This window comes from Lampetra planeri, chromosome 44, assembly GCF_965212315.1.
Source record: "Lampetra planeri chromosome 44, kcLamPlan1.2.h2, whole genome shotgun sequence".
Taxonomy (NCBI): domain Eukaryota; kingdom Metazoa; phylum Chordata; class Hyperoartia; order Petromyzontiformes; family Petromyzontidae; genus Lampetra; species Lampetra planeri.
The window spans coordinates 5791774-5808218 of NC_136150.1; the positions used below are offsets into that span (position 1 = coordinate 5791774).

The 16445-nt window shown below is 47.6% G+C and overlaps 1 protein-coding gene across 2 annotated transcripts in view; it reads right to left on the bottom strand.

The window, feature by feature from the left end:
- The window catches only part of LOC144732882 (uncharacterized), a 295786-nt gene that overhangs the window by 120325 nt on the left and 159016 nt on the right, over positions 1-16445 (bottom strand). For both annotated transcript variants that reach the window (XM_078614545.1, XM_078614544.1), the window contains exon 7: positions 11299-11321. In XM_078614545.1, coding sequence (XP_078470671.1) covers positions 11299-11321 — 23 coding nt within the window. The remainder of the gene's footprint in view (positions 1-11298; positions 11322-16445) is intronic.

A 16445-nucleotide genomic window follows, 5' to 3' on the forward strand; every position in this document is an offset into this window, starting at 1 on the left:
CGTGAAGAACCAGTGGCATCTACATCTGCAGAACGTGAAGAACCAGTGGCATCTACATCTGCAGAACGTGAAGAACCAGTGGCATCTACATCTGCAGAACGTGAAGAACCAGTGGCATCTACATCTGCAGAACGTGAAGAACCAGTGGCATCTACATCTGCAGAACGTGAAGAACCAGTGGCATCTACATCTGCAGAACGTGAAGAACCAGTGGCATCTACATCTGCAGGAGATTATACAACTTTAAAAGCGAATTCCCCGTGATTAGTGTACATGCCGTACAACATGTTTGGAATCGACAGGAGTAGCATATCGACTACGAACAAACCTCTGGAACCTAATTCGTTCGTAAGTACAGGAGTCCCTGTATCAACGGGACCCTTTCTTTAAACCAGTGTTTGCATGTTCTACCACGAGCATGTGTGGTTAATGCAGACATGACGCCTTGCGATAGGTGTCTTGTTTTTTTGAAAATCTTAACACCTCCAGTATTGTTGCCAGAAAGGTCAAAGCCTATTCTTGTTTCAAGACACTAAGCGCGATGTCTAAACCAGCCCTCAGTTTGCTTGCACTGAATCGGTGGCTGCAGGAATTCCGTGCTACCAGAAGGCTCTGGCACTGATGGGTTGTGTTAAAAGAAACGTAATGTTTTTAATGTGGAGATATATATATATAGATCAAATAAGAAAGTATTACCCATTAGGTTGGGGGCTGTAGGACGACTTGCACAAGTGTGGAGCTCATAAGCTACGGTGACGAGATGTTAATTATACTCTTTGGTTTTTTCGGTAAAGTCACGTAAGTAAAAAATTTAATAAAAGAAAACAACTAAATTAAATCACGACGTCTCGGGCGCAACACAAGCGTCCTTCTTCAGGTGTTAACTACCTCGCCTGGTATACAGGAGGTCGTATATTTGGAGTTTGCACGTTCTCCCCGTGGTTGCGTGGATTTTTCTCCGGGTCCTCCGGTTTTCCCCTCCCCATTTAGAAACATGCGTGTAGATGATTTGCCTGCTATCAATGTCCACACGATAAGCCACTTCGTTGAGCTATCATTTGTTACAGCCAGGGTCGCTTCTGAAAAAGAGCTGTTTCACTCAGTGCGCCTTACCTGGTAAAATACAAAACATAGTTTAGTTTCCCAGGTGTTTTTTGCAGCTGTTACGACGGTTCGGCTTCGCCGATTTCATACATTCCTCTTACACTTGCACTCGACCGACGTTTTGCAATGTGGCTAAAATTAGGCGGGGCGCGAATTCAAAAGCCTTCTAGGCTTTGAGAAGAATCTATATTTTTTTAAGACCAGTGTTGTTTAGGTCACCACTGTTCTACTTACCCCCCCCCTCCCCCATTGCCCATTGTTGTATTCACTATCACCACCACATTTACTGAGAACCGCTTTTTGTGTTTAGTTTGTTGTGACCCCCCTGCCCCCCAGACACCCCCGATTAGCAAGGTTGGCCTACGTACGGTGCGAAAGAAGTTCAACGTACATACAGTACACGTACAGATGTCAACAGTGTTCCTGCTACGGAGAGACTTTCACCCTCTATGGGAGGGGTGAGGAACGTCCGGCCCGCGGGCCGTGTAAGGCCCCGCGAAATCATTTGGTGTGGCCCTGCCAAGGCAACCGCAGGCGGGACTCGAAATTCAATAAATCTAGGAGCAAACCTGGAAAAACAGTTGCGAGTAGCAGCCAACATCACACGCCTCACCAAAGAGAAGCAGTTCCAGCCATCACATTCGGAGTGAGTTAATTAAATGTTTGACCAAATATAACAGGCACATTTTTAAGTTGATAATTGTGTATGGCCCGCGAATGATGTTATAAATATCCAAATGGCCCTTGGCAGAAAAAAGGTTCCCCACCCCTGCTCTATGGGAATGTGCAATTGCCACCCCTGGATCAGAGTCACCAGCAAAATGTGGGTGCCTCCCATTGGTTGCAGACACGTTCACTAAGGATAGGAACATTTTTACGACTGGGAGTCTAAAAAAGAAACCAGTTTGTCTTGCTTTTTGTCTTTTATAGTCACGATGTGGTATCGGTTACACTTCAAGCTGACACCACAATGGGAGTAAATTGCAGGGAGATAAATTCAGAGGTGGGATTTATTATGTTTGGGCAATCCGGAGGAAAAAGAAAATCAATTTCGACTGCCCTTACTGCCAAGCAATAAATGGCACGGCATTAGTGACAACACACCAACGCACACAGCCGATTGCACCAAATCATTAGACGCTCTCACGGTGGAGTATGCACGTTCGCCTTCTTCTTTCACGCCGTAACGTAGCCAGCCGTGCTAATCGGAGGTGCCGGTGGTAAGGACAACAAACTAAACGCAACAAAGGATTGTGGGTAATAATACATTGACTATGGGGTTGTTTCCCCCATTTAATAACATTTTGGTCCATCAGCCAACGGGCTCGGCAGTGTTTCGTGGATGCAATGGCGGAGCCAGGATTTTCAGGTGGGGGGGTGGCAACCCCTCCAGCAATGAAAAATGATAGAGGAGTTGTTAGTAAGTAAGGACTTGTTCCTTGCCTTTTATTCGACACGTGTGGCGATCGATGGTCGAATTCGAACTGTGTGTGATCGGCATCGCGCTCGCTGAAGGTGTTTGCCTTCAGGGAAGTCGTGTCCTGTATACGCAACTGTGCACAATTCTGTGAGTCACTTTGCCGTTACTTATTGCCAATTATGGACTCAGACTATTGTCCTATCATCTCATAGAGTCCCTGGCACATAATAATATACTACACAGTGGCAGTGGGGGTCGCAAAATGCCGATATATTACTAATAAACCCCAATGATCCGATCGAAATCCCTAATTTCGATCGGATCATTGGAGGGGGGGGGGCACGTGCCACCCTACCCCCCCCACTGGCTCCACCAGTGTGTGGATAGAACTCTGCCTTGTCACATCAGGCAGCCCAGCAGTAATTGTACGAGAGGCCTGACCACTGACGAGACTCAACGTTTGCCTGCCCTCGTTGCGCTGTGAAGCCGGCCACCCAGGTGTGATGCCTTGGCCACCCAGGTGTGATGCCTTGGCCACCCAGGTGTGATGCCTTGGCCACCCAGGTGTGATGCCTTGGCCACCCAGGTGTGATGCCTTGGCCACCCAGGTGTGATGCCTTGGCCACCCAGGTGTGATGCCTTGGCCACCCAGGTGTGATGCCTTGGCCACCCAGGTGTGATGCCTTGGCCACCCAGGTGTGATGCCTTGGCCACTCAGGTGTGATGCCTTGGCCACCCAGGTGTGATGCCTTGGCCACCCAGGTGTGATGCCTTGGCCACCCAGGTGTGATGCCTTGGCCACCCAGGTGTGATGCCTTGGCCACCCAGGTGTGATGCCTTGGCCACCCAGGTGTGATGCCTTGGCCACCCAGGTGTGATGCCTTGGCCACCCAGGTGTGATGCCTTGGCCACCCAGGTGTGATGCCTTGGCCACCCAGGTGTGATGCCTTGGCCACTGCTCACATCAGTCGCGAGTGACATCCTCGGCAGTCCAATGCTCACCGACACTGCATTGCGAGGCATTCATCCAGCAGCGGGTTCACAAAGGGCTGTACATACATGTGTTGATATGTGAAAGAAAGGGCTTTAGCGCGGTATGTCTTGCAATCCCCATTTATTGTGAGCCAACCGTGACAACGGCTGTTAATGCACAGAGGCGACATCGCCAACGCTTGCAGCGAAATGCGATACGCGGCTTCGTGCACACGTCCCTTACCAAACACCAAAGAGGCACACGGACGTACCATCATCCCCTGCACGCAATGATGACCGCTCCGAGCGCTCACTCTCTATTTATATGTGTGTGTTTGTGATCCTGCATGCACACGCGGAATAGCTCACACCTGCGCAAACTATAAATACCTCGCGCCAAGGGGCACAGGTGTAATTGCGGTTTTGCACCGTTGCAGACTGCAAGCAGTTAATTGCAGATTGCACCACTGCAGGCCGCAACCTTAAATTGCAGATTGCACTGCGGCATTCACCTGCGTGAATTGAACCCTCACTTCGGCCAGGACACGGCCAAGGGGGTACATATTTGGGTTAAGCTATTCTGGATTAGCTCGTGAACGCAGTCATTGCAGATCGAGTGATTGGATGTGTTGCGTTTTGTGCGTTTATACACGCCGGAGGAAAACTAAATATTTTAAAATTATAATTAAAATATTTTTTTTTTACATATTTCTTTTTGAAGATAATGTTCATACAATATAATGAAGCGGGAGACTAAAACAAATGCCTCAATGATGCAGCTCGTATTGTCCAAATGAATGTGGCTCACCGACAACGCTAATCAGGCAGTCGCTGCCGTGTCTATATATACATTTTTTACAATTCGACATCCAAGCTGAGGCTTCTCGCCTGGACGGAGGACGCGGGCTGACAATGGGAAAGGCTGCCCACGTGACGTGCAGTCGGATCGGGGAGTTGCACTCAGCCCTCTGGAATGGCATCAAGGGGCCTCAGAAAATATGCACCGCTGGGAAGGAATTTAACCGTTGTATGGATGGACCGATCCCGCCAGAGGATTGTGGAATGTCCATCCAAGGCTGACTCGGGAAGGGCGGCCATGTGACCACACAAGCAGCACTGCTTTCTGGCTCCTTTTAGAGACACTGTTGACTTATTATTTATTGTGGTTCATTAAAACCAACTTTAATTCGATATAATTAATGTGGCCAACGAGGGTAAATGGGTTTAATTGATGACAGGTGCAGAACGCTGGGTTGCGAAGAATATACAAAGAAACAAAATGACAACTCCGTTGGATTATCCATAATAGAGGTTTTTGGGTCAGATCGCATAAGTAGAAATGTGTCGTTAAACCCGCCACCACCCGACACAGCCAATTAGTAAGGTTTGTCATGGACACAAAACATGCCAGTTAGTTACTAGTACAGCACACCAGTGTGTTGGAGAGTAAATCCACAACATTAACATTTTGAGTATGGCATTTCGCCAGTAATTACACTACTCTCATTAGGCGACAGCCATATTTGTGGAAAAATCTTCATCTTTCGGTCCTAAATAAACTCACAAACGATCGTCCAAATGTCCCGTTTCAATCATAAATCTTCCTGGATGAAAAGACAATAAATCTATGGGACCTTTTTGGCAGTCCAAAACGATGAAAAATAAAAATAGGTTTTTACCCTTTTCTGGCAATAAAACAGGTCTTAAGATGTTCAAACACTAAAAAGGTCCCATGATATAGCTGCTCACCCCCCCCGCCCCCCGAGATATAAATGCTGCTGATACTTGTATTGCCCTGGTGCTGTGCACCTTTGGGCGTTCTCAGGTCTGACACAGTTTTTCAGTTTCATTAATGAGGATTTACCCTGTGAGCCATTCGGCTCTTGATTTGGGTTCAACCACAACAAACAATAAAATTACAAGACACACCTAAAATTCATTGTACACAAATCTTAACATCACATACGTGAACAATAAAATCCTACAGAAAAAGCACAACCCGTCCATGCTGCGTGCAAAAAGTGCAAAAAATTATATTTCGATGTTTGATCCCAAATAACAATCATAATACAATACAGATCAAAATTTTAAGTATAAATCTATACTAAATAAAAAAAATCGGACCAAACCAAGCCCATCTAAAACGTACTAAAACAAGGCTATATAAACAACGTAACGGTTTTACCAACAAATGTGATTAAAAGTTTACAATAGCGACACACACAACACACATCACTAAACCTAGCATCCTTCGCGAACTGCATAAGTCAATCCATAACAGTCGGATTAACAATAGCAGTAGCAGCGCACCACAATCACAATACATAATAAAGTAATAGGTTTCGATTTAAAGCTTTCGTGACTGCAGGGATTCATCGTCTTGGTTCTTTCGGTAAAGTCACGTAGAAGGGAAGTAATAAAATAAAAAAAATAAAACATAATAAAAATTCCATTTCGATTATATTTTTTATTTTATTATGTTTTATTTTTATTATATTATTACTTCCCTTCTACGCGACTTTACCGAAAGAACCAAAAAGAAAAAAGTAATAGGTTTTGACCCTTTCAACTGGTACAAAAACTGACACCTTTATACAAGGCATCATGCTTGCAATAACCACAACACAAGCAGTCAAAATGCAAACAAAAATAAACAACTCTGATGATGATAATGATATGCACTGCCCTTGAAGTTGATTGGTCCACACCCGAGACAGCTTTTCTTAGAGCCTAGTCTCCATTGGTGTTGGACCAGATGACGCCAAAAGGCGTACAACTCAAAGACAGCGCACTATCAGAGTATTGAGAGCTCGGGGTAAGCATTTACACTATGAGACATCTCCTTTACCAGTGGCAAAATATAGTAATAGGTTTTTACCCTTTCAACACTGGTAAAGGAGGTCGCATAGTGTAAATGCTTACCCCGAGCTCTCAATACTCTGATAGTGCGCTGTTTTTCAGTTGTACGCCTTTTGGCGTCATCTTGAAAGGGTGAAAACCTATTACTATATTTTGCCACTGGTAAAGGAGGTCTCATAGTGTAGAATACATAATAAGTTCATACGTCGGTCATCTATAACGATATTTTAGATTTCACTGGTGGAACAAGGCTTGCTGTCTGCGGTGTAGGCCAATGAGTTTCAAAGACAATGCATATATTATCACAGCGTGTTTGTTTGCATGTACGTGTGGCTAATGCAGATTTGATGCCTTGCAGTAGGTATCCATTTGGTGTTTCAACACCTTAACACCTCCTGTTTTACTGCCAGAAAGTAAACGCAGAGAAGTGACGACGGTACAGTAGAGCACGTGCACAGGGAGTGACACGAGTGAGCCTTGCCACGAAAGAGGAGGACACTGCCAAGCCACCGTGAAGCGCGCAGAATGAAACCTTCACGTGCCGAGATCCCTGAGAGAACCACGACTTGTGGCTTGATTGGCACGGTCACCCCCCCCCCCCACACGGCCACCCCCCCACACTCCCCCCCACAAACTCTCCTCCACAGTCCCCCCACCCCAACACACAGTCCCCTACCCCAACGCTCCCACCCCCACTTCCTTTTAAATTATTCACTCATCCTGCCGGTCAATCCGCCCGCCCGCCCGCCGCTTTCTCGCCAGCCGGCAACAACCCCTGGGCATGCCGTGAGACAACAGCCCCCTGGGCATGCGAGCCGCCAAGTGCGCGAGAAACGACTTGGCTAAGCGAGGCGTCGCCTCCCTAACTTCCACGTGGAACAAACAACAATAATAATAACATCAACAGCTTGAACCTGTAACGCTCTGCCGCCACAGTATTCGCTCATTGCCGTAGAGAGCAAGAGAGAGAGAGACAAATATATGACGACTCAAGAGGAACCAGGAGGAGCCACGGACGAGCAGGAAGGTAGCAAAGCCACGCGATGAGCCAGCGCCAACAATTGTCCAAGATCTGCGACCCTCTGCCTATGAAGGTGTCATCGGCCAATTAAACGAGCGTTTGCGTGTGACGGGGAGGAAACCGGAGCAGCCGGGAAGGGAAAAAAACCACCCCCGATCCCACACAGACGGAACAAGTGGAGTTCCGCATTTTTTGCCGTACCGCCTTCTCCAGGCGAACCAGGAAACCCGCGGTCTCATCCTGGGCACCCGCTCATGGCAAAGGGAGCGGGAGCTTCGCAACGTGATGTGCGCGGTGACTCCACCGTCCCACGCTGCTGGCCCCCCACAGTGCAGGATTACAGCCAGCCGCGTGTATAGCCGCCGCCACAACCGATACCAATACCCCGCCATCCGCCTGTGCCAGGCCAGGTGCACTTTGAGGCCACGTGAAGTTGTCGAAGGCTCGCTGCTGGCAGGAGGTCACGGGACGGACCCAGGTGCCATGGGTTGGCTGACCTGAGATGACTGGTAGATGCACCAGCTGAAGCCCCTAAGGGCCACCACCACCACCACCAAAGAACTGCATCAATCACCCTTGAATCTCGTGCGGATGGATTTATGAGAGTCGGGCGTTCGAGCGACGGCCGTTAGTTTCGCCCGGTGTGTCATTTCGCGGACGGCTGCGCCACGGAACCTATTGTTGATGACACGCTTTAAATGACCCCTTCTTAGGCCCTGTAGTGCACGGGTCAGCAACCAGCGTCTTAGAGGCCGCATGCGGCTCTCTCTCTCTCTCTAGGGACAGCTTCGTGACCGTTATTTATAAAGGACCACCCTCTCGTATTCACCAAACACTGCATTGTGGCTCTTGAGATATTGAGGGTTTTTGGTTGTTGCTGCTTTAATCGAATTCGAATAAAAATTGCCTCTTGTTGTTATGTTGGTGGCCGACCACTGGCCCAGTCCCGTCATTGGGGAAGCTTCACGTGAGCTGGTGACGTTCTCGAGAACAGCAGCAAATACGGGGTGCTTCAAAAAAATGTGAACACTTCTGACAATTTGCAACATTACCGCAAGAAGTGCTGCCTCCGGGCTCTGGAGACCACGTGGAGAAAATTCCAGGCACGTGTTGACTCTGACTTTTTGAAGCTATTGACGTACATTTGTTATCTTGTTACAGTGTTACTCTTTGGTTCTTTCGGTAAAGTCACGTAGAAAGAAAATAAATTAAATGATAGAATACGACGTTTCGATTGCAACACAAGCAGTCGTTATCAGGTAAAACTAAATTTGAGAGAAAGACAAAAACACAAACACGGAGACACACAGACCGAAACACAAGCAGAGAGAGACAACACAGAGACACACAGAGAGAGACACAACACAGAGACACACAGACAGACACACAAGCAGAGAGACAACACAGAGACACACAGACAGACACAAGCAGAGAGAGACAACACAGAGACACACAGAGAGAGACACACAACACAGAGACACACAGAGAGAGACACACAACACAGAGACACACAGAGAGAGACACACAACACAGAGACACACAGACAGACACACAAGCAAAGAGAGACAACACAGAGACACACAGAGAGAGAGACACACAACATCGACACACAGAATCTCTCAAATGTAGTTCTACCTGATGATGACTGCTTGTGTTGCAATCGAAACGTTGTATTCTATTATTTCATTTATTTCCTTTCTACGTGACTTTACTGAAAGAACCAAAGAGTAATTCCTGCAGGCACGAAAGCTTCAACTGAAGTATGTTACAGTGTATTATCCCTTCTTTTTCCGTAAGTGTTAACATTGTTTTGAAGCACGGTGTACATGCAAGCGCTGAATTACTTGCTATTTATGTTCTTTATATTCATTCATCGCATCTTGCTTACGTATTTTTTCTCTATCTTGCTGTTATGTAGTTTAAACAAAAGTATTGTTTGTTGATGTAACTTGCCGATGCCCCGTGCCCCCCCCCCACTTACTGGACATCTGTGAAAAACAGCTTCATGGCTCATCGGATTCCTCCAGGTTAAATAAATATTCTGATTCTGCTCGGCATGTGTGTGTGACTGCGCGCGCGTAAATTTAAGCAAGGGCGAAGCGATTATCCCATAGCATGCGCTCCGTCGGAGAATTATGGCGAATAATGAAATGAATACCAGCGCAGACAACGGGGGGGGGGAGGGTGTTGATTTAATTTGCCGAAATGAAATAACGTCGATGATGAAAACCCATTGTGCGATGGATTAAATGACATTTCATTTCGCAATTGAACACATGCGCATTAGCCGATTAGGCATGATGAAAAGGGCAATTGATCTCATCACTCACATCACCGTATTTTCATAAGTGTACCATATGGCGGTGTATCTAACAACACGTGGCAAGAGCTACAGGTTACACCGTTCAGCACAACTCCGACCGTCTGTTTATTGCACACATCACTGGCACGTACAATAACAAAGAATCCCCCTACAGCCGTAACAGACTGTAGGGGCAAGTGCTGTTAGCGAGCACCTATGAAGACTGGCGCGGCACACGAGGGGGTGGGTGGCCAGCACCACGCCCGGCCGCCTTTGTCTCCCTAGTGACGATGTTTACACAACGCGCCCGGAACTCATTTAAGGCTGAGTCGACCTCGGGGAGAGCCAGGACCGGTTCAGATAATCGTCACCCGTGTTGGACGTGAGTGGGAATCGAACCCGGACCGCTGGGTTCGGAGCGCAGCGTTAACCACGACAATACAGTTCCCGACGGGCACGCACATGTTCACACACAAATACAACGGATTAAGGCCCTACCAATTAAATCAATTAATATCAATTATTTAAGCTGTGACAACACACGCAACTGGGGTATAAATGATCAACTAATGAGGCAAGTGAGAGCGAACTTGATCTTGCTTATTAAAAAGCAAACTCGCGCAGTGCGTCGAAAGAAGAATGCGTTTTAATCGGTGTCTATTTCCTGCAATGACATATTGATCGTAATCATGGACATTGACAAAAAAAACAGACCAAGAGCTGGGAGGTCACGGCAAAGAAGCTTTGTATTCTGGAAAAATTTGGAAATGTCCAGGGCGGTCCACGTGACTTTGTAACCCCCCCCCCAATGAATTGATTGCAGGTCCACCGTGCTATTCATTACACAGCATCCTTTCCTGCCGTGGTGGATCTTGCTACGTAATCAAAATCGCATTGCAAGAATCGATTGCATCGAACGTGAGGAAGCGGTGTAAAATTGCTCCCATTTTTAGTTTTTCGGCCCCACTTAAGATCTGTGAGAAATATTCATCAGGCAGACGCGCGCCTCGTGTGACGCGCGCTCATTCCGCTGATCAAAGCAAGGAATGATGGGAATGATGGCGATATCTTAACTACCTCGCCTGGTATGCAGGAGGGTCTTGGGTTCGATTCCGGACCCTGACGATGCCTGCTGCTGTACGTTTAGAGTCTGTGTCTCTCTCTCTCGCTCTCCGTGGTGAGATGTTAACTACCTCGCATGGTATGCAGGAGGTCGTGGGTTCGATTCCGGCCCCTGACGCCTGCTGTATATTTGGAATTTGCGTGTCTCTCTCTCTCTCTCCGTAGTGAGATGTTAACTACCTCGCCTGGTATGCAGGAGGTCGTGGGTTCGATCCCGGCCCTGACGCCTGCTGTATATTTGGAGTTTGCGTGTTCTCCCCGTGGTCACGTGGATTTTTACCAGGGGTTTACCCCTACACATTTCAAATCGACGTGCGTTTTAGAGTATATTGCTGCTGGTATGAATTTGCACGCAGTAAACCAATTCGTTGAGATATCATTTGTGATGGCCAAATAGCTTCTGACAAAAGAGCTGTCTATAGCTCAGTGGGCCTTACCTGGTCACGTAAAAATAGCAAATATAATTAATCGAATATAATGAATCGACGCTTTCCTTACCTTGAGAAGTCGCCCTTTGCTTCCTGCGAAAACAAGAGACAAGTTGAGGGTAAGCAGTGGGCACACACCGAGCTGTGAGAGATGAATAACTCACTCGTGTCCACGTGATGATTGGTTCCAAGCGTACAGGAAGATAGAGGTGCAGCCCTGAAATTTCCACAGCTGGCAGAAGAGCCTCCCACTCGACAGGAGAGAGAGCGTCTCCCTAGGAGTGGAGTGTTTTCTCGATTTTATTTTTTCCATATTGGTTAACTTTACGATCCTACTATCCAGATTCAATTCCTGGGCAACAACGATGAAAGTGGTTCTTTGTAATATGTACCTGGCTTGGGCGTTCTCTAGGTTGCCTCAGCCTGAAATGAGTACCTGGTGAACGACGGTTCATTTCAGCACTGGGAAGACAAAAGCGGCTAGGAGGGGGTTGCTAGCCAGACTATCCCTTGGTGTACCATGCTGGCATTAATAGGTGCTCACTAACAACACTTCCTGCAGTGGTTTATCAGGTTAAACAGAAGACCTGTTATTGTCTATGCATGTATGTACATGCATGTATGTAGTGGGGAGCGGTAGTGTAGCGGTTAGCACGCTGCGTTACGAACCTGGCGAACCGGTTTCGATTCCCGCTCATGGCCAACACTCAGTGACGATTATCTGAACCGGTCCTGGGCCTGCCCTAGGTAGACTCAGCCTCAAATGAGTACCTGGTGCGGTGTGTAAACATTGTCACTAGGGAGGCAAAGGCGGTCGGGCGTGGTGCCAGCCACCCACCCCCTCGTGTGCCGTGCCGGCATTCATAAGTGCTCGCTAACAGCACTTGCCCCAACAGTCTGTTACAGGCTATACAGGGGATCTTTGTCTTTGTATTTGTATGTATGCACACACGTGTGTGCTTGCCGTTGTTAATTGATTAGCGCGCTGAGCTATGAACCCGGCGACCCGAGTTCGATTCCCGCTCACGGCCAACACCAGTGACGAATATCTGAACCGGTCCTGGGCCTCCCCTAGGTCGACTCAGCCTCAAATGAGTACCTGGTGCGGTGTGTAGAAACATTGTCACTGGGGGAGACAAAGGCGACTGGGCGTGGTGCTGGCCACCCATCCCCTCGTGTGCCGTCCCAACCTTCAAAGGTGTTACTCGCTAACAGCACTTGCCCCAACAGTCTATATGCTTGTGAGCTTTTTGTGGGGAGCGGTATTGCGGTGGTTAGCGTTCTGTGCTACGAAACCGACGACCCAAGTTCGATCGCCAGCATTTGGCTAACGACAGCGGCGAGCGTTATCCGAACCGGTCCTGGGCTTCGTGTGGGTGTCAACATCGCCACTTGGGGAGACAACGTTGTCCGGTTTGTGGGAAAACAGCTGCTACCTAACGGCCCTTGCTCCATCACTCTCCGAAGCTATACAGAATTGGGGGGGGGGGTTACCTTAGTTTTGTGCCAAAATATATTTCTGCTAAAGCTTCCCACGCAATGGGGAACTCGGTTCGGTTTCAAATCTCCTTCCACGGCACGCACGATCCAGTTCTGCTTCAAGCACCCGAATGGTAAAAACAACCGCAGCACGACCGAAAACTCTGAAAATAAACAAATAACAACTGCACGCACCCACCTGCGCACACTGCACACTCTGCGCATCATGCACCTTGACAGGTTCTCATCATGCAAGATCTGATCCCAGTTGATTCATTTGCAATGCCATTTTTGAGCAATGGGATAGTTTGGCCAATGACATTTACATTGAGACATCCTTTGCCAGTAGCAAGATATAGTAATAGTCATAGGTAAAAACCTATTACTATATCTTGCTACTGGCAAAGAAGGTCTCGTAATGTAAATGCTTACCCCGAGCTCTCAATAATCTGATGGTGCGTTGTATTTGAGTTGTGCGCCTTTTGGCGTCATCTGGTCCAACACCATGTGAGACTGGGCTCTAAGAAAAGCTGTCTCGGGTGTGGACCAATCAATTTCACGGACAGTGCATACATTATCAGAGTTGTCTTTTTGTTTGCATTTTGACCGCAGGTATTGTGGTCAATGCAAACATGACTCCTTGTGAAAAAGGTGTCAGTTTTGTTACCAGTTAAAAAGGTAAAAACCTATTACTACACCATTGATACTGTTGATTTTCTTTAGTTATGGGGAGGAAGCTGGGGGGAAAGGGGGGGGGGGGAATTATCCTGAGTCGGGAATCGAACCCAGGCCCTTCTCGCTCCGAGGCACAGGTGGTTAAACCACCGCGCCACCGTTCCTGCCGGGGCGAGAGACGTTACAGGTTGGCCCTGCAACCAGCGCCTTGGCCAGTGCTGCGTGCAGTTGTTGACTCGTCTATAATTCAGCGTGCGTGTCTGCAGAGTGCTCTTGAGCTTACTGCTGCCCATTTTCCCTTTTCTCAGCTTGACGAGAGCAAGTGGCAGTCGATGCGATATATTGTCTTGGTCGAGGCATCGGTTGCTGATTATCGAGTGCGTTGTGCGGATGCCGGCGGTGGTGCTGCAGTTAGCATTTATGAATGCTTAACGCGTAGGCTTTCGCGACAAATATCATCCATAATGCATGTTTTTTTTGTTAGATCGCGTAAATATATAAATGTGTCGTTAAACCCGCCACCACCCGACACAGCCAATTAGTAAGGGTTGTCACGTATGCAAAACGTGCCAATTCGTTACTTGTACAGCACACCGGTGTGTTGGAGAGCAAATCCACAACATTGACAATCTGAGTACGACGTTTGGCCAGTAATTACAACCGGCATCGTCAAGCGGCAGACAGATTTATAAAACCGTAGAAAAAAAAAACATGAACAAATGTAAATGTTTTATAAATGTAAATGTTGTGGGTTTACTCTACCATACAAACATTACTAATTGGCTGTGTTGGGTGGTAGCGGGTTTAACGACAAATCTATATTCACACGATCTGACCCAAAAATATCCACGATGGATCCTTATCTCGTGAACGTATAAACAAAAACATGCAGTTAAATTTCGATTTAAAGCTTTCGTGACTGCAGGGATTCATCTTCTTGGTTCTTTCGGTAAAGTCACGTAGAAGGGAAATAATAAAAAAAGAAAAATAAAACAATAAAATTCTCACATTTTCTTGCTGTCGTTTTCACACCTGATGATGATTGATTGTGTTGCAATCGAAACGTCGTGAGAATTAAATTTATTATTTTTATTATTTTATTATTTCCCTTTTACGTAACTTTACCGAAAGAACCAAGACTATGATACCATACAATGGTGTCGGTATAGGCCAGATCAGTGGTCGGCAACCAAAATAACGCGAAAGAGCCAATTTTTTTTTTTCGATTTCGGTAAAGGAAGACGAATATTTCACTGCGTTGTGTGAATAACGTCACGAAGCAGCCCTTACAGAGCCGGAGCCGTACGTTGCTAACCCCCTGGGCCAGATAAACATCCCAACTTTTAAAGAGACACATACCAGCAAATTATTCAATTGCGATTCACACAACAGCAACAACATCGCCCCCTACTGTGAAATCTCGGCAGGGATCTTCCTGAAGAAGAACGCTTCCTGGGTAAACGAGCGAAATCATAATAATAACAACGCGCAATAAACTAGGTTTTGCCGCGATAATTTAAACGTTCCACAATGTGAATTCATACATCCACAGACTACGAGGCCAGTATCCTGCGAATCCAGGTTCCTACTTTCACTGACCATGTGTGAGCGCGGGCACCGCGCATTGCAAGACAGCATCCGTTCGCACGCATTTGCTGACCGGTGGACATGAAAAGGGTGACGTACGTATGTTGAACTTCTTTCGCACCGTACGGAGCCAAACGTGCTAATCGGAGGTGCGGAATGCTTCGCGATCCAGAGGTCGACGGGGAACGCCACAGCAGTATCGATGAGCATGCCAGAGTCGACGGGGAGGTTTGCGTGTGGTGGGGTAAAGCGTGGGTACTCAAAACATCTCCCGAGGGCTCCCAGCCATCGAACAAAGACTGTCACTGCGTCACGTGGCCCTCAAATGGGCTGTCTTTGCGGCCGTCTGGAACCCTCTTCCATTCCGATATTAGGAAGCCACTGGAGCTATGCACTTTTAAATAATCTAGATTGATAAACTTAATTGCTTTGAACTGCTTCTTTGTATTTAGTTTGTTGTTCTTACCCCGCACCTCCGATTAGCATGGTTATCGAACACCTATCAAGACTGGAACGATACACGAGGGGATGGGTGGCCAGCACCACACCCGACCGCCTTTGTCTCCCGAGTGGCGATGTTTACACACCGCACCGGGTACTCATTTGAGGTTGAGTAGACCTAGGGGAGGCCCAGAACCGTTTAAAATAATGCCCATTGGTGTTGGCCGTGAGCGCGAATCGAACTCGGGTCGCCGGGTTTGGAGCGCAGCGAGCTGACCACTACACTACCGCTCCCCACCTCTGTAAGAGTCGTGGTCATTCCCAACCTGTGCTTGCCAACAAGTGGAATGCGGACTCCTGGTGGTTCCAGTATAGAAGGCCATGGGGGGCGGGGGTGAGTGTTCCGGAGAACTGTTGCAGATACTAGAATTTAGATGATAGTTTGAATTAAGAAAAACATTGTGTTATTGGTGCACGGTCGTTTCTGAGACAATTGGCAGCGGTTTTGTGGGTTCACAAAGGTGGTGAACACCCAATGGCGGAGCCAGGATTTTCAGGTAGGGGGGGAGACAACCCCTCCAGCAATGAGAAATGATAGAGGAGTTGTTAGCAAGTAAGGAACTTGTTCCTCGCTTTTTATTCGACGCGTGTGCGGCGATGGCGCAGTCATCGATCGAGGATCGAATTCGAACCGCGTTGTGTGATCGGCATCGCGCTCGCTGAAGGTGCTTGCCTTCAGGGAAGTCGTGTGCTGTATACACAACTGCGCACAATTCTGTGAGTCGCTTATAACTGCTTTGCCGTTACTTATTGCCAATTATGGACTCAGACTATTGTCCTATCATCTCATAGAGTCCCTGGCACGTAATAATATGCTACACAGTGGCAGTGGGGGTCGCAAAATGCCGAAGTATTACTAATAAACCCCAATGATCCGATCTAATTTAGGGATTTCGATCGGATCATTGGGGGGGCACGTGCAACCCCCCCCCCACTGGCTCAGCCAGTGTGAACACCCATACAGGGGGTGCTCCG